General features: G+C 38.1%; 1 protein-coding gene across 1 annotated transcript in view; it reads left to right on the top strand.

The window, feature by feature from the left end:
* Positions 1 to 21,753, top strand: part of SPIDR (scaffold protein involved in DNA repair) — a 436,331-nt gene that overhangs the window by 387,985 nt on the left and 26,593 nt on the right. The window contains 7 exon segments of the mRNA XM_025049089.1: positions 1,013 to 1,153; positions 12,104 to 12,191; positions 13,143 to 13,187; positions 13,189 to 13,293; positions 13,387 to 13,446; positions 18,941 to 19,154; positions 19,910 to 20,059. Coding sequence (XP_024904857.1) covers positions 1,013 to 1,153; positions 12,104 to 12,191; positions 13,143 to 13,187; positions 13,189 to 13,293; positions 13,387 to 13,446; positions 18,941 to 19,154; positions 19,910 to 20,059 — 803 coding nt within the window.

Here is a 21,753-nt window from a genome sequence, read left to right as displayed (position 1 = left end):
TGTTTTATATCTCACATATGAGTAAAATCATATGGTTCTCGTCCTTTGCCATCTTACTCATTTCATTAAGCATGATTCTCTTGCAAACCAGAGGGGGCCCTGTGGACCTGGGAGACATTATCAGGAAGTCTAAACTTAGTCTACTGCCTTTTGCCAAGGCAGTATTTAAGGTTCATAGCTTGATGTAGCTTTCCTTTGTTCATTTTTTGTCATCTGTTCGTTTCCAACATAGACTTTTCTTTATACCTTCAACTTTAAAATAGTTTTGTTTCTCACAGTCTATTTGGTAGTGTTATTTTACTAAATTTTTTTCAGGCTCCAAGAAATGTTTTCTGAGAATGTGTCATTTCATAATAAATAAGATTTCACTCGAATTATGAAGTGAAGGATTGAAAATTCAATCATATACAGGTTTTTATACGTACTGACCTTTGAACTTAAAAAGTGGGGGGAATCCCGTCATGTCACTGGATATCTATTAGGTCTATGTTGCTGCCAGTTGGGACACTAGTTTTTATCCTGCTGGGATATGCATTTCTGTAAATATGTATCTGCTCAGAGAAAAGGAACATATTCTCATCGAATGTTATTGTTATTCTCATCATAATGTTACACTGAAGCTCTTCTCAGTGTTGAGCATTTATACAAAATATATTACTTGTTATGGCAGATAGGATAAACATGGGGAAGAAGATGCTCTGTTTCTGGACAACAGTATTATATTTGATTTGAAAGGGTGGCCTTCTTGTGTGCTTTTAAACCTCATTAGGCTTAAGGTTTAGTTTTATGCCAAAAGAGAAGTTCTGTCTCTTGTGTTTTGTGGATAGTAATCAAAAACTGGCATGTACAAATCTAAAAAGTGCATGTTTAAATTTGACTTCATTTACCCTGATTCATCCATTTAAGAAGATGACTACCATAGATTTCTAGTGAAGGAGAAGGAAATCTTGATCTTTCTATTGAATCAAAAAGTGTCTCCTAAAAGACCAAATGTGAATGCTTTTTTTTGTAGAGTCTGCCTTCTCATGCAAGATGCCTGTGGAATGGTCAGTGAAGTGCACTCAGAGTGCACCATCTTGAAGGACAGACAGTTGAAAGGGAAATCCTGCAGTCTGTCAGGGATGAAGTTTCCATAGAAGGCCACAAGAGGAAGGTGAGGACACCCTATAATAGCATCCAATTGACTACAATGGCTGATTCTTTTATTAGTCTTTTATCTATAATTTTATTTTTAAATGAGGATCCTAGAGTTTGCCTGTAACACAAGACCAAGGGTTGAGTGGAGCCCATAAAGTACCTCTGAGGGAAAAATAATAATTGACAACAAAAACAATTATACAAGTTTAGTGATTCAGAATTTTATAAAATTAAGATTTTAAAATGTTATGTGTATTTTAATTCTAAAAATTTGTTTTCTGTATGTTTTCTTAACTCTAACAATAAGGCAGCCTTGTATGAGTCAGTTAATGTAAATGAAAATATACTTTAGTGAAAAGACATCTTATAAGCATAAGCGAAGCTCTGAAATTATCACATATTTTTGCTTTTCATAGTAAGAATGCTTGTTCTCTGTCAAGTTTTATGGCATCTCACCCTAAAATGTTGTTTTGGATAGGCAGAGGTGGAATGGTATATATATATATGGTCCAAACTGTGGCTTTTACATTTAAAATAATCATCTTAATCCATGATTTAGAGAAAAGAAGAAATGTTTTTAATGGAGCTATCCAGTCACATAGAGAATTAGCATGAATCGCGAATTTGGGATTTTTCTCAATCGTATTTATAACCTCTCCTCAAATATTGTGTTATTTTTAACTATCTTGATGTTAATGTTTTGTTTAATTATAGTAACATCTGAGCTTATAACAATATCTGAGGGAGAAAAACCCCATTATGAGTATATGATATTCTGATTTTGAAGCCGTTATTAATAGCATCTTTGGATGGTTTGCATAATCACCATTCTAGCCATCATTCTAAAATGTGAACATTTACTGAGCATTTCTCCTGACTGACTTCTATAGACAGTCAGCTGTCCCATGGGCCTCAACTCTATGTCTCATCTGTCTTTCATATGGCACTGTGCAGATGGTTGACAGCTCTGCCCAAGTGCTTGTTTTCCTGAAAAATGTATATTTCATAGACAGGTCTCCTGTAAGCACTGGGTAAATACAAGAATATTTTATTGCTCCATGTAGATTTGTCTTGTACAAATACTTCCTTTTGTTTCTAAAAGGGTGGCTGTATTATAATGTAATTAGCTTATAGATTGGAGTGGAGTAGAGGCAGGGGTGTTGCCCAGACATTTGGAAAGCATACCAAGACATGTGAAAAGCTTCACTGGGTCATACCTTATTTTTTAGTAAGACTGAACCTCATTTTAGTCCTCAGAATCACAAGCATCTGAAAAGACTAAATGTAGTTATGGTAAAAGATATTGCTGCCATGGCAATGACCTGACAGCATTAACTCCATCAGGGCCATTTAGGAGGTTGTCTTCCTTGACATGAACTCTACACATGAGCCTCCCACCTGAGCACACCAGGATACAAGTATGTTCCCATCTCAGGAGAGCCTCCTTATGGGGCAGCAGTTGTTTGGGCTGTCAGGTTTCCTGGTCTACCCCAAGCCAAGAGGAGACTGCTCCGTACCGAGAGATGTACTTCTTGTTGGAGATTGTAGGATGTAACTTATGGAAATAATACTAAATAAACAGCCAGGACTGGAATTAGGCGGTCTTTGGCTCTATAAAGTTCATGTTCTTTTACCATGATGCTTTACATCCATGTGTGTACCTAATATTTAATCTCGTTTTGGTGGGTTAAAATGGAAGCCGTACAACATTGCCACAGGAAATGAATTTTTTTCCCATGTGAAATGCACTGAATATTTCAAATCATTCATTTACAAACTTTTGAAAGCCACACCTTTTTTAAGTTGGTGACTGAATATCTGATGCTTTTTTTTTTTTTTTAGCTTGGCATTAATTTCTTTATCTTATGTATTTAACTTTATTTTGGCATGCAGCCATCCAAATAAATATTTAGATTGCCTTTTTGTTCTTTTAGAAGCTATATTTCTTCTAAACAAATTATTAAATAGTTTTGGAATGCTAAGTGTTATAATTGCCTATTAGTGATATCAATTGTCAGTCATCCACCAGTGGCCCAGTAAACACAAATTGTCTTCCCCCCACCCCCCCAAATTACGATGTTTCTTAGCAACTCTCATAAACTTTAACAAAATATACTTCTCATAAACTTTAACCAAATATACTTACTTCCAAAAGTTCAAGCTGCAGTGATTAACTATAGTTATATAATTTCAATATCTAATACAGAAAATAACTTTTTTGCTAGTTGGAAGATAGTTGTATGTTTAGGCAAAATCATGGAGTCTTATAGATCTTGGCTACCAGATTTCATCAGTTCCATGGTTATTGTGATAGAAAATCACTACTCCCTTTGAAGTAGACTGATGACCTCAGAGCCATCAAGTCAGACAAACATGCTATTGGACCACTGTGCAGGGATCACCACTCTGTCCACCTGCCTCATTTGGGAAGGCTTACAGAAAAACAACTGTCATATCTTTTGTGTTTCTCTGACATATTTTTGAAGTTGAGTGTCTGTACTGACTAGTTAAAGTAAGAAGAGTCAGAAAAATAGCCTGGATTTAAAGGAAAAAACTACCATTTTCAAAACAACACTGAAGCATGCTCGCTAAGCAGAATGTGGAGTTCTGCCTCTGCTTTTCTCCTTTCTGGAACACTACTTGCTGTTTGTTCAGTGACTTCTCCTAAGGAGTATCCCCTGAACTTTGTCCTCCCAAGTGGCCTGTGCAGCAGTTTAGTAGGTCAAACAAGTAGAAAAGTCACATTACTTTGATGTCATTCTATGTATGAACTTTATCTTTTTATTGCTGATTATCGTATTTTTTTATTTTTATATGATAAGGCAATACTGAGGGGGAAAAAAGAAATTTCCTGAAATATGTTAACCCTATTGATATGGAAAATATAGCTATCGAATTTTTTTTTGTCGAGGAAGAGAACATCTTTTGGTTCAAAATCCTACTAGTATTTATGTCCCAAATTATTAAACCTCTGTGTCGAACATATTATTAATTTTTAGGCACTATTTTATTTAGATCTCTCGAATGGCCCTTTAAGAGTGAAGTATTGGAGAAGATTTTATTACAGAGCATTAATTAGTACTCACTGTACACAGAGAGCTCCACCTGAGTACTGAGAATGACAAGGAAGCAATTGATATCATCTTTGACCTTGAATTGCACCCCTTAGAACAGAAAACTAGGTAGGCACTAGTATTAGAGCAATCGATGCTTTAAGTAACTAGATCTTAACTGGCTGTTCTCAAAAGGTTTTTTGAAAGAAGTGAGTGAGAACAAATGCTTTAAACAACTTGATCTGGCAGAAGGAAAAGTTCTCTTCAAATTGGTGAAATGTTATCTGTGAAAACATAAAAGCAAGATTAAAAAAGATGTATGCAAAAAAAAGAAGAAAGAGGGTTTATTGAAAAGATAATTCACTCATTTAGTCTATAAATATTTAGTAACTGTTAGTGTTATGCCCCTGGCTAGTTGGTGTAGAATTAAGCTCTGTGCTAGATTTTTGGGATTTATTCTAGACCAGAATATACTGAAGTATAAAGTCAGCTAGATAAAGCTTTAAAATCCTATTATTAGGGATTCTGCATTGGTACAAGAGAAAGTTAGGACCACTATGAATTTTTGAGAGAAGAAAAGAAGAGGTAATAGAGATGAAAGTGAGGTTAAGATTATCCTGCTGTTGTACCTATAGTAGATTTGACATAAAGGGAGAGAGATTGGGGCAGGGCTATAAGTTTGGAAACTTCTGCAGCAATTGAGGGAAGAGCAAAGAACCAGTTACCAGTTGATTTTGAATTTCTGGCACCTACAGTCAGTTCTAGTAAAGAGCTGTGGCAGATGCCAAGAGATAAAATAGACCACTTCTTCCAAGAACTTGTGGACCAGCAGGAGATCCCAGGAGGAGACCTAAAAAGGCACCATCTGGCAAGTGCCTAATAGAGAAAGCTGTGGCTGACAGCCCACCACTGAGAGAAGCTCAGAGGGTAGTTAAGATTTAGGAATCCTAAGGAGAACAAGAAAGGCCTGGGGCTAAGGACTAGAATGATGAATGGAGGGAGGACAGCCTTCATTGTCTAAACAGCCATGTGCCTCCCTTGGGAGAAGGTATGGAGATAAGGAGAGCACTGCCGTCTGATTAGCTTTAATAAAAGAATAAGCTATTGGGTACTTGGGAGGGGGTTGCATTTCAGAGAATGATCCAATAAATAGTTTATTGTTTAAATATCAGCTTTTGTTTCCAAGGTAGCAGATGAAGTGCTGATAAATTTACACTAAAAGCCAAGTTTAGTCAACATGCTCAAAAACTAACCTAATGGTCAGGAAAACAAAGTCCCTTAGAAGCCCTCTTCCCAATCTCTAGCTGCTATACTTGTGGCCTTTGGACCCCCCACTAGAGCATGTACTATTTCCTGGGCCTAGAACACTTTGCATTTCTCCTGGGCCTTCTTTAAGCCTCACCTTTCCCTCACAGGCCAGTCATCTGTGTTCCTTCATTAAGACTCCTGGCACTTTTACCTGGCACTGCCTCCTTTGTCTCCTGCAGCAGTTACTGCTGCGTCACCACCTTCCCTTCTCCACTAGGGCACCCAATGGTAACGGTGCTTCAGTGCCCGTATCCAGGGCCGTGTGGGATTCCCACCAGAGAGGTATATTTTAATGTAAATAAGAGTGACACCAGAAGTTTAAGTTTGACTGTGTTCAATTATTTTATCTATCTATTTATCTATCTATCTCTATATCTATCTATCTATCTATCTATCTATCTATTTATTTGTAATATACAAACATCTACTCTTGTATGAGGAACACTGGGATGGCTTTCCCACACTGGCCTGCACCATGTGCTGAGCTGCCCAGATCTGAGTCAGACTGACTTATTGACATACAGACCTTGTTCTGGTCACTGTTGCACCCCTTGTCACAGTGTAGCCAGCAGTCCCAATCTTTTTGGCACCAGAGACTGGTGCTCCTATGAGAATCTAATGCCTGCTGATCTGCGGTGGAGCTGAGGCAGTGATGCTAGCGCTGGGGAGCGGCTGCAAATACAGAAGAAGCTTCGCTCACTTGCGCGCCACTCACCTCCTGCTGTGCAGCCCATTTCCTAACAGGCCACTGATCATTACCCCAGTCGAGAGTTTGGGGACCCTTGGTGTAGACAATTAGTAAATTGTTGATGTTTATGCGAATGCCTAGTGGCCAGTATTTCAGACTGGCTGGCTGATCATTAGGCTCTGTGAGCGTAGGAGCCGTTTCTTGCTCACCATCATATTTCTTGTATGTAGTCTCTGTTCTCACCTCCTTCTTACAGAGGAGGGCATGAAACCAAGGTAAGGGTGATTGGCCCAGGGTGACACAATTGGCCGGGGTCAAGCTCCAGTGGGCACCAGGGTGTTCAGTCTCTTGTGGAGACCCTCGCCTTCCCTCTTGCTGAGTGTGACCCAGAGTGTACAGAAGTGCAGTAGGAGGAATTATTCGACACAAGTCAGCTGGGCTGGGTTCGGGTTATCATTGAGGAATCATTTCAGATGCTCTTTTAACAGGAAAATATATAGTGGTAAGAGCTCTCCTTGGGTAAGAAACTTCAGTAGTAATTTCCTTCCTTTGGTTTTCCCTCTTCAAAAAGGCTACCTTTTAGAGTCACATACTTAGGGCTTGAGGTCCAGAATCTCTTTGTTAATTGTCATGGTTGAAAACCCTCTTTTAAGAGGGACATTCTTAAGAATCCCTTTATGATTTTGAAAAATAAAATTGTTCCTGGTGGCTTCACCCAAGTTTTTACAAGAAGAATAAAATGTCACTGAAAGAGAATGTAATAAATTTTGAAACCAAGGACACACAAAGAAGCAAAAGGAAGCTCCTCCTAAAGGAGCCCCATATTATTAATTCGAGCCTTTAATCAGTGCATTTTGTGTTTTCCCTATTGGTTTATTGTTGTTTTTCTTCTGCCAGTATTTCTTACCATTAGTATTTTAATTCAGAATTAAATCTTTTTATTGCCCTTTAACAGTAGTTTTTTTTTTTTAATCTCTTTTGACAGTTGTACAGGGAAGCATACAACAATACAACAATAAGTGATGTTTAAATAAAGAACTCTTCAAGATGGTATCCCTTCTTCTGATAATCAATACTTGAACATCAACTTTCCTTGGTTGTTAATATTGTGTATGTGTTGTTTTTGTGTTCTGATGTATTTTTCTCTTGACATTACTTTTTGCAGAATTTTTTGTGTGTCTGCACTACCTGCATCTCCTTATTTTGCTGCTGTGGTGTTCTCTAATTTGAGGACACCCCAGTGGACATTCTTCTTATAGTAGAAAGAATCTTAACTTGAAATCGGGAGACCTGAATTAGACTACTGGCTGTGCTACCAATACCAGTAGATCTGGACCCTAATTTGTCTGAAAATGAAAGGACTATTCTAAATAAACTTTAAGCCTCTTTAGGTTTGAGGATATTCCTTTCCCTTTCAGAGTTAGGACAGTGGGCTTTTATTTTTAGCTTTGTACACATAGATACTTTTTTCATCTGAATATCTTTTCCTTAAAGGAAATACTGAACCCGTAAATGAGATTAACTGGGGCACCGAGGGAAACAGGAAAATGCAAAAGAAGTTGAATGGTGGAGCTACCATTTATCATATGCCATACGCCATGCTGGGTGTATACACTGTGTGTGATCCTCAAAATAACTTCTCAGAGCAAATATTTTATCCATTTAACAGATAAGGAAATAAAGCTCATCAACAGTAAATATTTTACTCTAAACACACTTTTAATTGACCCTAAAGCAAATTCTGCTTCTAATATGGCATCCTGAAGCATAGTCTAGCTTGATTTTATACGGGGTGGTGTTGAGGGGTACAGGGTAAGGTGCCTAATGGTTTATTAAGAAATAAACCATTATTTTCTTCTGTTACTCTCTGTAACTGGGGTGGGATGGGGATTGGGGGAAGACATGAGAAAACCCCCCCTCCCCCCACTGCAGGCTGCTGCTCCAATGAGATCTAGGCTCAGAAATGCCAGTTTCAGAACTAGGTACTAACCTTGCTTCTTGCCGAGGTAGTGGGTGGGAAAGGTCCAATGCCGGTGTCTTTCCATCACCATAGTTCTCTCTGTAAAGCCATCCATGCGGTGGCGCAGTTGATTAATTAATTAGGTTGGAGCCCAGTCACTTGGTAAAGGGACTTATTTTGTGTTTTCTTCCTCATTATTTGACATGGCAATGTAAATTATTTTGATAAGATTAACAGATTCAGTCTTTGAAAGAGTATATGAAGAGAAGCTACTTGATATGTGAATTCACAATAATAGAATAGTTGTAAAGAGACAAATTTTTTTTTCAAATATCAGAGCATACTTGTAATGATGTTTGGTAAAAAATATTTGTATCTATCAAGAAATATGAGCTGACAGCTTTTGTGTGGAAACATGAGTGTTCTTGCCTATACTTTGGTGAGTAAGTAGATCATGTGACACTTTTGAAATAATAAGTACCCCTTGGGACACTAGAAAAGACCAGGAACTATTTGCAAAGTTCCAGACAGCAATATGTAGCAGGAGTTCCTTATTTCCCATGCAACTGAGTGTGTGTGTATAATTTCCTGCCGAGGCAGAACAGAAATGTGCAAAGAACGTGTTTTATACAAAGTCATGCAAGTTAATATTATTATGTCTCAAATTTTGAGGAAATAGTTGAGATTAGGAAGGATATCCTGTAAAATATGAGGCATTCCAGAGTTACAAATTTATCTTAGATAATTATATAAATTTAAATAGTGATTCAAAGGAATAATGCCAAAGGCTTTATTTCAGATATGTGTTTATTTCCTTCTTTTAGTTTCTCCAACTATGTACAATTTGAAAAGTTTTTTCCTGAAGTTCAGTGAACTAGCCTTAAGAAATGTTTAGTAATTTCTCCTATCTATAAGATGTTTGTGGATTTTCTTAGCAGAAAATGGTCTCTGGGATCAGAGACTGATTTGATGCCTTTCCTGGCTACATGACCTTGGAGAAGGAAAATCTCCACACAAGTGCTGAGGTGTGTACCCAGCAAGTGGTGAATATAATCATCCCAAGAGTATTATTGAAAAGCTGTTTTACAATATGAATTGTTTTACAATACCTTGCACCATCACAATATAAGGTTTAAACCTGAAATCACCTCTCAAAATTCAGCCATCAATGAGGACAGCCTGTTCTGAAAGCTGTCCACATCTTTATGTAGATGTTTATTTAGACTCAGGTGACAGTGATATATTTTTCTTGGTATTCTAAACCATGTTCTTCTTAGCTTCCATAAACATTGAACATCAGCACACAAACAGGCTCTGTCTCTGAAGAGCTCTGGTGCAGGGCCAGCCTGTCCAGGGCCACAGACCTACTCCCATGAGTCAGCAGAGGTGATTCAGGCAGCAGCACATATGGCTCACCCAGGGTGTACTAGGGCACACACATGAGGGGAACATGGTACCAGTGCTCTGTATCCTGCTTGTCTTGATTTAGGAAAAAGAAGAGCAGACATACCAAAAGGACATTGAGGATTGTCTAACTCCCTTGGTCTCTCTTTCCTCCTTTTTTCCCAGCCCTCTTGCTGCTTATGGGTCCTGCGTAAGCTTTCCAGGAAAGATGATAGCATTACTATTTGATTGGAGAAGTCTCCAGTCTTTTGTTTCTTGGCAGCTTTGAGATTTGCTTGGGTGAGAGCTGCTAGGAAAGAGAAGAAAGTGTTTGTAGCAAAATCATTAAACAGAACTGAGAAAGGGTATAACACTGGAAATATTTCAGGTCAGGGTTAGAGGTTCCCTTGCTGGAGACCTCTTTCTTAAGTTAATTATACTTTTAAAATAATAGTTTTATCAAGATGTAATTTATGTACCATAAAATTTATCCTTTTAAAAGTATGCGATTCATTGGTTTTTATATTTACAAAGTTGTGGAACCATCATCACCATTTAATCCCAGGACATTTTTATGACACCATAAAGAAACCCCGTACCTGTTAGCCTCTGACAAACACCGATCTGCTTTCTATCTCTATGGATTTGCATATACTGAATACTTCATACAAATGGAAGCGTACAACCTGTGACCTTTTCTATCTGGCTTCTTTCACTAAGCATAATGTTTTCAAGGTTCATCCATGTTGCAGCATGTGTCATTACTTCATTCCTTTTTTTGGTTGCTTGATACTCCATTATATCAAATTTATTTATCCATTTATCAGTTGATAGACATTAGGTTGTTTCCACTTTCTGGCTATCATGAGCAATACTGCTGTAAACATTCATATACAATTTTTGCATGAACATGTGTTCGGTTTTCTTAAGTGGGATTGCTGAATCATTGCCAAACTTTTCCAAAGTGACTGCCCCATTTACCATCACACCAGCATAATGATACATTTTAATCACTGATTATCTAATCTTGATAGGATCTCAAGGTTTCCATGCCTCTTATTATTTTCTTAATGATCTCCTGGACATTTGGTAATGTCTACTCTAGTGGACCAAACGTCTTTGAATGAAATGCATTTCAGTATCAAGGCAAAAGTTTAATTCCTTCAGAGTTGTCTTTTGGGCATATGAGGGTGACATAAAAGGATATAAGGTGACATAAGCTACCTTCTACGAGATATTCTTTTTTCTTAAATTATGTCTAAACTGTTTTTTGAACTAGCATAGAATCTGATTAATTAAATGAACAAGTGAGATTAAGTGAAAGAAAATTTTTTAGAAGCCATGGGTTTCTTAAAAGAAAAATCAGAGCTTATGAAAAATTCTCAAATTGAAGCATTAAGGGATAACTTGCTGCATGTGACAGGTGCCAGTGTTGTGTATGACTTCACTATGCAGTACTGGAGAGTGACACTAGGAGAGGAGCCAGCACAGTATGCCTAGACCCACGCACCTTTATTCTCTCATCCAAGGATTAAGCACCTCTTTTGTGCCAGATCCTCATTTGAGTGCTAAGGATTCCACAGAAAACAAACACATAGAGCATGCTCTCAAGAGGCTGGTATTCTTGTAAGGACATAAGCGATAATAACCAAGCAAGCTGATTTCAGATGGCAACAGATCCTGGGAATAGAGGATGAAATGGAATTTCTAGATAGGCAGGAACCACTGCAGACTGACAGTAAAAGACCCTTCCTTCGACCCCCAGACTTAACCTGTAGTCCTGTAGGGATGCAGTCTCATACATGCACAACTCATGGTTCAGAGTGGATTCTGACACACTGTGGGCTGTTGGGCCCAGCTTGGATACCTGTGCTCTCCCATGACATGGTATGTGCATGGCATGGACACTTTTTAGGGAAGATAGTGACGCTGCAAAAAATGGGAACAGCTTGTCTGTGGGCGACAGAGGGCATGTAGTAGCTATAAAGCCCCTGAAGAAATACTTTCTTTTTGTCTCTCTGAGTTTAAACTATACTTTGTTGCTAAAAAATGTAACCCTGAGCAAGTTAATTAACTTGCTGTAATTTTTATCTGTACAAATAGGGTTATCATGAAACTTAATAGTGTAAAATATAAAAACAGTCCTTGGCCCATATTAAAGTACTAAGTAATTATTAGTAGCTTTTATTATCATGCTTATACTGGATTTTCAAGAGTTAATACCTTCCTAGAAAAGAGGATTTCTTGCTTTTCTAGGGTAATTCTGAACACATATAAACATCTTTCCATCCTGAAAGATTTTCTATGTAACCATTTCAATGGCTGTATAATATTTCATTGTGCAGATGTATTATTATTGAATGAACAATCCCCTTCCTATTCTTATACAGTCACGTTCGAAGTTCTGTTTGTCTGTGTGTGTGCCACTGCCTTTTCCATCTGAATTGCCACTTATCCTGAATGGTGTCCCCTTGGTATTAGGGATGGTGTCTATTAAGAAGAGCTACATATGACCAGCTCATTGACCAGGTACTCAATGAGTGATACCTTTGATGACATCTTTTCTTTTTCCAGGACAGCAGGGCTTTTAAGTTTGATTGACACTACGTGACCTCCAGTGATGCCTCTGAAAGCATCTGGCCACAGCCAGGCCTGTGAAGAGGTAAGACCACCATCTGAAGAGCTTCCCCCTGGTCATCACCTGCTCTGTACCAGGTGCCGAACCAAGCGCTACCTCCACAATCCACATCCCCAAGAAGCCCAGGTCCAGTGTACATGAACCAGAACAGAGTTTCAGACCCGCTCATTCATTCTGAAGCCCAGGCTCTGGTTGCTTTCCCAGCTGTGCTACAGTATATTCTTATTGAGGTTAATTTATGATAGTGTTTTTAAACTACAGTCTTTAGGGTTGTGCCATTAGGGTCAATAATTAAGAGTATTAGCCTCATACAAACAAGACACGGAGTGTTTTTCCCACCATCTTCTAGTTACTGGTAGAACTAATACTCAGTTACTAATTAGAGCAGAAACTCAATAACCTAATAAATAAAACCCATGGATGTATTCATACAGCTACCATGTTAGTCAGGAATTTACATTTTCCTGCCTCATCAAATTATTTGTGGTGGTTGCTTGCAAGTAGCAAAATTGACTGATTAAAATATGTCCCTTCTTCTCCATCCTGAGCGTTATCCATCAGCCACAGTTCCCAAACCTGAAAACTGGAGATTGTCTTGTTTGTGCAGTAGTTGACTTCTTAGCAGAGTTCTAAGACTATGACTCTGTACTGTGCTAAACCAGCAAACTGTTCTCAAAAATGCCCATTTTTAAATTGTTTAAGAGGAAGAAGTTTCTAAAAGGTGTTTTCAATGTACTCTGAAGAATAAATTTCTAAAATGAAATCTTGAATTGGTAACAAATTCAAAAATACAAGTTTTTTATGGTTGGTCCCAGAGATAAACAACATAATTTATTTCTTATATAGATATTTCTTATAAACTTTCCAGAGATAGTATGCATCTCTCAATAAATATGTATATATTACAGAGTAGATTTTATATTTGAGTCTTTTAACAATACATTCATGTTCTACCTTTGCCTTCATTTCAAACAGGTAAAAACTCATCTGCCTCCTCCTAGCTTCTGCTACATTATCCTTACTTACTGCTCATCCAAATCTGGGACAAATTTATGTAATTGGAGACGACTCCATTTCTAAGCTTTACCAAGCTCCAGTTTCCCACTTCTTAAGAGAAATTCTCCAGGTAACGTCTTTGTTTCTAACAAGGTCTTCAATTACTTTTTCTGTATTTGTGTGCTTTGTGTGATGTTACTACTCTTTTTCAATGCCTTTCTAGACTGACGATCTTGCTAACCATTGTAGTTTCTCTGCCAGAATGATTTATCAAAGATTACAGGTAATCTATCCATCTCTCTCTCTTTCTCTCTTTCTCATAAGGCATTATAATGTATAAGGTGCTATAAAGTGTATTAAAAGATCATCCCTCTTAGAAATTAATGAAGTACCAAAATAGGAAAGCATTTTTAAAATTGGTTATGCATGCTTTGAACTGACGTAGGTGTGGACTGCCAGACACTGTATTAAATACTAGGGTATAGAATGACCCATGCATAACCTTGGCCCGAAAGAGTCTCACCCCAGTAATGCTAGTTCCTCTTCTGATACATAGGTAGGTTGTATAAAGGAAAGAAGAGCTGAAACCTCATTTATGGGGTGAAAGTAGAAATCTCAGTACTGAGATCAGCCACTTTTCAGAACTCTTCAACGGTTCTGAGAGCCTTCAATAGCTGAAGAAAACCCTGTGGCTCCTGTGAGCCGTGGGCAGCTCCAGGGAGTGGTGGCCTAGAGGAGCTTGTCGTTTGCTTCCTTGCCACTCAACAGATCAGCTACAAGTAAACAAGGGGAAGAGTTGTTCTTGGCAAGTTCAACGCATGATATAAGTTCTGCAAGAAGCTTCTGCTGGACATTAGATCATAGAGGAACATCCATGTTTCAGTCACCTGAGAAATATAGAGAACATTCCATTGTTCAGTCCTATTTTCCTTTTCTCTGTTTACTTTTTAGTCATCTGTCAGCTAATTCGTGCTTCTTCTAAGGAAGAAAAGAGTAGTTGACATTACTCACTCAACAGTGCTCCTTGTGAGCCATCCCAGCATCTGGCTCAACTGGCAGGGGGACAGGCCCTTAGTGAAGACAAGGTCTGGGCACCTGATGTGTCTATTACTTTTTAAGTCTGAGGTGAACTGAAGGCTGACTGTGCATTCCTCTGCCCATTGTCTGCTGGACACTCAGTGTGTTAAAACACACCTGGCACCTGGCATATTCCTATTATTCTAAAGCGCATTTCAAGTTGTAGGGATGTGATATCAGGCAGTGGTTCACTGTGCAGCTGCCATTTACACTGCAGATAAAATGCTGTCCTCAGTAACACAAATAGCAATCTTGTGGCTGTTACACCACATGCTCCTGCCCACAGAGCCTAATGTGCCCACAGCTTTGCAGCTGAGACCAGAGGTAGAGGGTAAAGAAAGCAAGTGTCAAATGCTTATACCATAGCCATATCTCAACCATCCATCCCACTGAAGGGGAGCCCTAGAGCAGAGAGAGACAAACTGCAGGCCATCTGACTTACTTTGTGAAGGAGCCCTGCATCAGGGCTGAGAACAATGGTCCCCTCTTGTCTTAACTATTCTGCCAAGAAATAGGCTCCCATCAGCCCAGGTACAGCCTGCCTGCAAGCATGGCTTTCTGTGGGGTTGTGTACTGAAGGTTTGGTGGTACTTAGTAAACAGTCAAGGACTTGGAGCCCAACCAGACAGATTCCTCGATTCACTAAAATTCTTTATATCTCCTGTATTCTGCTTTTGTGGGAAAGAATCACCAAAATTCAACTTCCTCAGGGAGGAATTGAAATAAGCTAAATCCTTGGTCAGTGCACTCTATGGTTAAGCCTACACATTCTATATTGACAATTGATTTTTAGAATAGCGCCATGAGACACTAAAAGAACCTGAGTTATCAAAAAAGATTCAGTTTTATTTCCATTATACTAATAACTAAGTCATGAAAGTGAAAGATATTTTTTGTACTTAACTTTTATTTTGATTATTCAAAAATTTTAAATTCACAGTAATTATAGGTTCACAGTTTATTGTAAAGAAATATATTAGAAATTTCTACACACCCTCCTCCATGCCACATACCACACCTACAATAACCACAGTACAATACCAAAATCAAGAGACTGATATTGGCACAATTCATGGAGCTGATTCAGATCTCACCAGTCATAGTTAGGTGCACGTGTACCTTTATACAATTTTGTCACATGTATAGCCTTGCATAACCCCCACTACAACCAATATACTCAACTGTACCACAGACTCCCTCATGTTTCCCTTATAGCCACACCCATCCCCAACCCATAGCAATCACTAATCTGTTCTTATCATTATAATTGTGTTATTTTATGATGGTTACATAAAATAACCATGTAGTTTATACTGATATTAGTTTCCTAGGCTTGCTATGCAAAGTACCAAAAATGAGATTTCTTAAAACAACGGAAATGCCTTTCTTGAGGTGTCAGCAAGACCATGCTCCCTCTGACAGCTCTAGGGGGGATTTCTTTCTTTCCTCTTCCAGCTTCTGGTGTTTGCTGGCAATTCTTGGCCTCCCTTGGCTTGTAGATGCATCGTTCTAGACTCATAACCATCTGCACCCTGTGTCTGATCACATGGTCTTCCCTCATCCAAATTTCTTCTTTTTATAAGTTCAAGAGTCATATTAGATTAAGACTCACTGTAATGGTATCCTAACTTGGTTAAATTTGTAAAGACCCTATTTCCAAATAAGGTTACATTCTGAGATACTGGAGTTAGGACTTCAATAGATCTCTTTGGAGGGTCACAGTTCAACCCATAACAGCTCCTTTTGTGAGTGTCTATTTTCAATTAACATAATTCTCCATAGGTTCATCCAAAGAATGAATAATGTTGAACATTTTTTCAGATGTTTATTTGCCATCCTCTTTGGTGAAATGTCTGTATGTGTCTTTTGCTCATTTTCTGATTGATTTGCTTATTTGTTTGTTTTCTTACTGTTGAGTTTTTAAAGTACTTCATACATTCTATATACAAAGTCTTTGTCAGATACACAATTTGTAAATGTATCTCAGGGTCTGTAATTTGGCTCCTTATACTTTCCACAAGAGTTTTTGCAGAGCAAAAGTTTTACATTTTTATGTGATCAAATTTATCAACTTTTTCTTTTTTGGATCCCACTTTTGTGGTCAAGTCTAAGACAAGTCTCTTTGCCTTGTCCTAGGTCTCAAAGTTTATCTTTTATGTGATTTTATAGAAGATTTATAATTTTACATTGAGTCCATGATGATTTTGAGGGATTTTTTTTTTTTTTTTTTTTTTTTTTTTTTTTTGTGTGTTTTGTCAAATCTCTGACAAACATCCAAGACAAAATACATACTTTTTTTTTTTGTATAATGTGTGTGGTTTAGGTCAAACTCCATTTTTTGCCAATGGATGTCTACTCATTCCAGTGCTATTTGTTGATAAGCTATTCTTCCTCCATTGAATTGCTTTCATAACTTTGTCAAAAATTAATTGAATATTTTTGTGTAGAAAAGATTTGTTTTTAATAAAATTTTAGCAATAAGATTGATAAGTAGTGCTTTGAATTGATTATTTTTGTCTTTTTAGAGAGGATACTATTGTCACTGACTTTGTTCATAACCCAGTGGTAAAGATAGTTTGTTAATTTCAAAGGAAATTAGACTATTTGGTTTCATCAAGAGATTGAAAAAGAGACAAGCCAAATCCAGGGTATTTACAAAGAATATCTAAAAATATCTTTGAAGATTGTCAGAGGAACTCTCAACTTCAGATAATCTTGTAGAAATAAATCTTTGCCCTTCCTGAGATATCTACCATTTTTAAAAATGTGATTTTGCCATTTTTTCCCCAAATTGTTAATAATTCCATGGTTCAGCACAGGATTATGTATTACACTTAGTTGTCATGTCTCTTTGATCGCCTTCAAATGGAACATTTCTTCATCTTTGCTTATATTTTATGACCTTGACAGTTTTGAGGAACAGTGGCCAGTTACCTTATTGAATGTTACTCCATTTAGATTTGCCTGATATTATCTCATGAATAGATTCAGATTATGCATTTTTTACAGGAACACCACATAAAAATACTGTGTTCATTTCAAGAGGCATACAGTTGATTTATCCAAGTGCTATGATAGTTTATCAGTTGATTAATGTGGTATTTTACAGGTTTCTCCACTCTAAAGATAACTAATACATATTTCATAATTATTATTTAATAACTGTCTAATAAATATCTTGTGGGAAGATACATTGAGACTATATAAATATCCTATTTCTTATCAAACTTTTACCCACTCATTTTAACATGCAAATGATTCTTGCCTGAATTATCACTCTGATAGTGGCCAAATGGTAATCGTCTAATTCTAGCATTTCTTCTGCATTAAATAGTCTTTTTTTTCCCCTGATTTATGTATTCACTTATTTATATCAGTATAGACCAGTGTATATTTTTATTCAGGGGGTTATAATCTGTTTCTATTGTTTATTTTGATGCTCAGATTCAAGCTGGCTCCTGTGTCCTTTGGATATGTTCTCATCATTCTTCAAGTACTTCCTTACTTTCTGACACAATAAGATATTTTAGACTCATCTTGTGCTTTCTTTGCTCTAAAATCAGCTATCTTTTCAGGAGCCCTAGTTAATTTTAATAGAGAATGGCATTTAGAAGCCAAAATCTGGGTACAAGGTGAGCTCATTGCTACTGGTTTATCATTGCTTCCAGGCCCTCTCAATGTACAGAACAAGGAAGTGTATGTAGGTATACTCATGTACACATACACATAAATCCATCTGTATTTCTCTTTCTCTCTCTCTCTTTCTCTCTCTCTCTCATCATCATCATCTATCTATCTATATTATCTATCTATCCATCTATCCACCTATCCATCTGTCTGTCTATCTATCTATCTATCTATCTATCTATCTATCTATCTATCTATCTATCTATCTATCTCTCCATTATTTATACCAATACCTCCAACTCTAGACCTTAGAATTGACTCTAGGGTTTCTTAATTCCATATTTATTAAACAGTGAGAAATCTGGCTCTCATTTTGATTAACTTCTTGATGAAAGCTCTCCTCTTGGTTTACAAAAGGACATCTCCTAGTATCCTCACAATATGGAGAGCAGAGAGAAGAAGCAAGTTCTCTCATGTCTTTTCTTATAAGGGCACCAATCCCATCACGAGACCTCTACTCCTATGATGTAATTACCTCCCAAATGCCCCAACTCCCATTACCATTACATCAGAAGTTAGGACTTCAACACATGAATCGGGGTGGAGAAAAGAAGGGGGGTTATAAACATTCAGTTTATAGCAATCCCTAACCCTTAGGAAACTTACATCTAGCAGGAGAGAAGAATGTATATGTACTAAATATAAAACAAAGTGGTAACTAGCATTATAGTATACAAACATGGGATCAGGAGGCAAACACAATGAATTATCCCTGAGTAGGTCAGAAGACAAGTAGAGTCATACCAAGGAAGGGCATGTCAGCAGATACAATTGTAGAACATATCCCAGCAAAGGAGGCCTTTAACCAGGTACAAGGTTGGGGCTCATAGGGCACAGCTGTGTCAATAGGAGTTAGTGATCAAGACATATAAAGTCTATTGTATGTTTTAAAATACTTGTTGAAATGATACCTAATAATGTTAATGATAGTCATCCAAGATTATTGGTTTTAAAAAAATAATTTTGGATATAAGAATAGCTATTAAGTTAATAGTCTTGACTGTGCCTTGTAGCTAAACAGTTTGCTTCTTCTGGAGCAAAGGGAGATTTGGCTGACAGTGACTGATGTCGCCCTGCAAATGCAGAATGAAAATAACTCTGGTCTCCCTAAAACCATTCCGGTCTGTGTGTCTTCCTAATGTGTGCTGGGCCAGGAAGTCCTGGAAATGCTCACCAAGGCTGCCCTTCACAGCTTTTTCTTCAGAGATGCTCTCCAAGACCAGGGTATACTTTCTTCTTGACAACTGACAGATGCCACAAAATGGCTTTCTGGCTTGTAGATTTCTCTCTTTTCCTCTGGAACTGCTGCCCTTTTCACTAAACCCACTGCGGGCATGGCATGTGGAGTGAAACTAGGCCTATGGTATCAGCCTCAGGCTTTCACTGACCCCTGTCATGCCACTTAGAACCAGAATTCTTTGCACTGCTGACACGCCCTATGAAAGGTGTCATTGGTTACTCATGGACTGTCGGTTGGTGGCACACTTTACAGATACAGAAGCCACCTAAAGCCATTGCCTGGAACATCACTTTAAAAAGAAAAAGATACAAATTGTAAACATATATGCTTAGCTCAGTCAGCTCTTTTTTTCCAGGAATCAAACTAGGACCCTCTCAACTGTATGTATGTATGTATGTATGTATGTATGTATGTATGTATGTATGTATGCATGTATGTATGTATATGTATATGTATGTATATATATTTTTACTGAGGTATAATTTGCATACCACAAAATTCAACTTTCTGAATTGAATTTGAATCTAGTATTTGTGTGCTTTTTCAGCTTAGCATGCTGGCAGCTTTGGGGCTTCCTTTCTGCTCAGTGGGTGTGTCTCTGGACACAACGATGGACCCCACAGCTGTGCCCCTTGGCCCACATGACTCATAGGAGGCTGGCAAAGTACACTGTGTTTATGGGCAGGAGAACTAGTTTTCTCTTCAATACTTTAATGATATGAAGTGTCTCTGTTGGCAAGTCAGATTGTTTGTGTTGAACGAACTGTCCTCTTGCTTCCAAAGTCCCTTTTGGATGTGGTCTCTAGTGCTCACTCCTGGGTGCTGCCTGACCCTGTGAAACTTGATGAACTGGGTTATATCACTCAGGTCAACTCCATTTGCAGCATTTAAGGTGAGTAGTCAGTCTTGATATAGCATGTGTCAGCACTTCATTTCTTTTTATGGCTGAATATTTCCTTGTATGGATGTACCACAATTTGTTTATTCATTCATCAATTGATGGACATTGTATTCTTTCCATTTTTTTTGGCTAAACAATGCTGCTAGAAATATTTGTGGAAAAATTTTTGTTTGAACATCTGTTTTCAAATTTGGGGTATGTATCCAGGAATGGAGTTGCTAGGTCATATGGTAACCCTGTGTTTAAATTAACCTTTTTGCTGAAATGCCAATGTTTTCCAAAGTAGCTGCACTACAGGATTTTTATCCTTAACATTAAAAGATATTACTAAATTAATTTTCAAAGAGTGTAGAAAAATTTACAATTCCAAAAGTAATGTCTATGAGGGCCTGTTTCCTCCATTCTTGCCCGCCACTCGATTTCTGAAACTTTTTATGATTTTTATGAACAGGAAAAACTATGATCTCATTATTGCTTTAATTCACATTCCCCTTGTCAGCTTGTGAGATCAAGTACTTGTCCATTGTGTTGAGGCCATTTTCTTTCCTGTGCATCTCTTTTTAATGTTAGTCCCAAAAGGTAACTAAGATTATGATTTGATGAGGAGAAGTGAGAGCCTAATGGTCATGAAGAAAGCAGACTTTAACAAGTCGCTTGTCATCTGGGTCCTCCATTTTTTCATCTGTAAAACATGGGTAACAGAATCAACCTTAAAACATTGTTGAAAATTAAATGAGATAATGCACATGAGGCTTTTGGAGTTTAAAGCACTCACAAACTAGTGATGATAGACATCTCATTGCTTCCACTGCCACAGATGGAGGTGGCCAGCAGAGTGCTAGATGGGCTAGATGCAGTGACGGCAGTGGGTGGGTGGCCTTGAGACCATCGGGATTTTTCAGGCAGAGTTGGTAAAGATCTTCTGGGCAAATGGGAGGGCATACAAAAAAATCCTAGCGGTGCCGAGAGCAGTTGTATAAGTTTCATCATTTGCTGGAGGAGGGGAAGGGCCATTATGGTACAGAGCTGGTTCTGTCTTGTTCTGCTTTCCCCAGCCATACTAAGGAGACTATGTGATCAGGTTTTTGTCTTAAAAATGAAGCAATTCTGTCAGCACCATTGATAGACTATGGTGCAAAGTAGGGAATGATTTTTGGCAGGAAGATGAATTGCGCAAATCAAGAGTCTTTGGAGGATGAAGGGACTGTGTGCAGTGACTCCTCCAAGCCCAGCTATGTAGTGCCCCTGTGAAGATGAACTGTGAGGAAAGAGGACACGGTGCAGACGGGCACCCCAGAACTGACGCACTGCGTGTGGTCTTCAAGAGCCTGCCCACAGCTTGCTGCCTACTTCCTTTCCACCTTCAATTCTCCTCATTGGTTGATATCTGTTCTCTTCCCATCCCCCTCACCTCTCTTGGAGCCCAGAATTGGCCAAGGGCTCAGAGGAGAGAGAAGGATGAGGGTGTTCTCTGCCCCACAGCTGAAAGTCATACCCCATAATGCTTAAGCTATATAGGAAACTTTTATTATAAGACTATGAGGATCACCACTGTTTTATGAGAAAATATGTATGTACCTGAGGAGATGGCTTTCAAAGAAGGGTTTTGTACTTACCTCATTCTTAACTATAGCCAGTGATTGCCACAGAGATGCCAAAGAGGATAATGTGTAGACTTTTAGGGA

Source organism: Pteropus alecto, unplaced genomic scaffold (genome assembly GCF_000325575.1).
Source record: "Pteropus alecto unplaced genomic scaffold, ASM32557v1 scaffold201, whole genome shotgun sequence".
Classification (NCBI taxonomy): Eukaryota; Metazoa; Chordata; class Mammalia; order Chiroptera; family Pteropodidae; genus Pteropus; species Pteropus alecto.
This window is presented reverse-complemented; position numbering and strand designations above follow the sequence as displayed.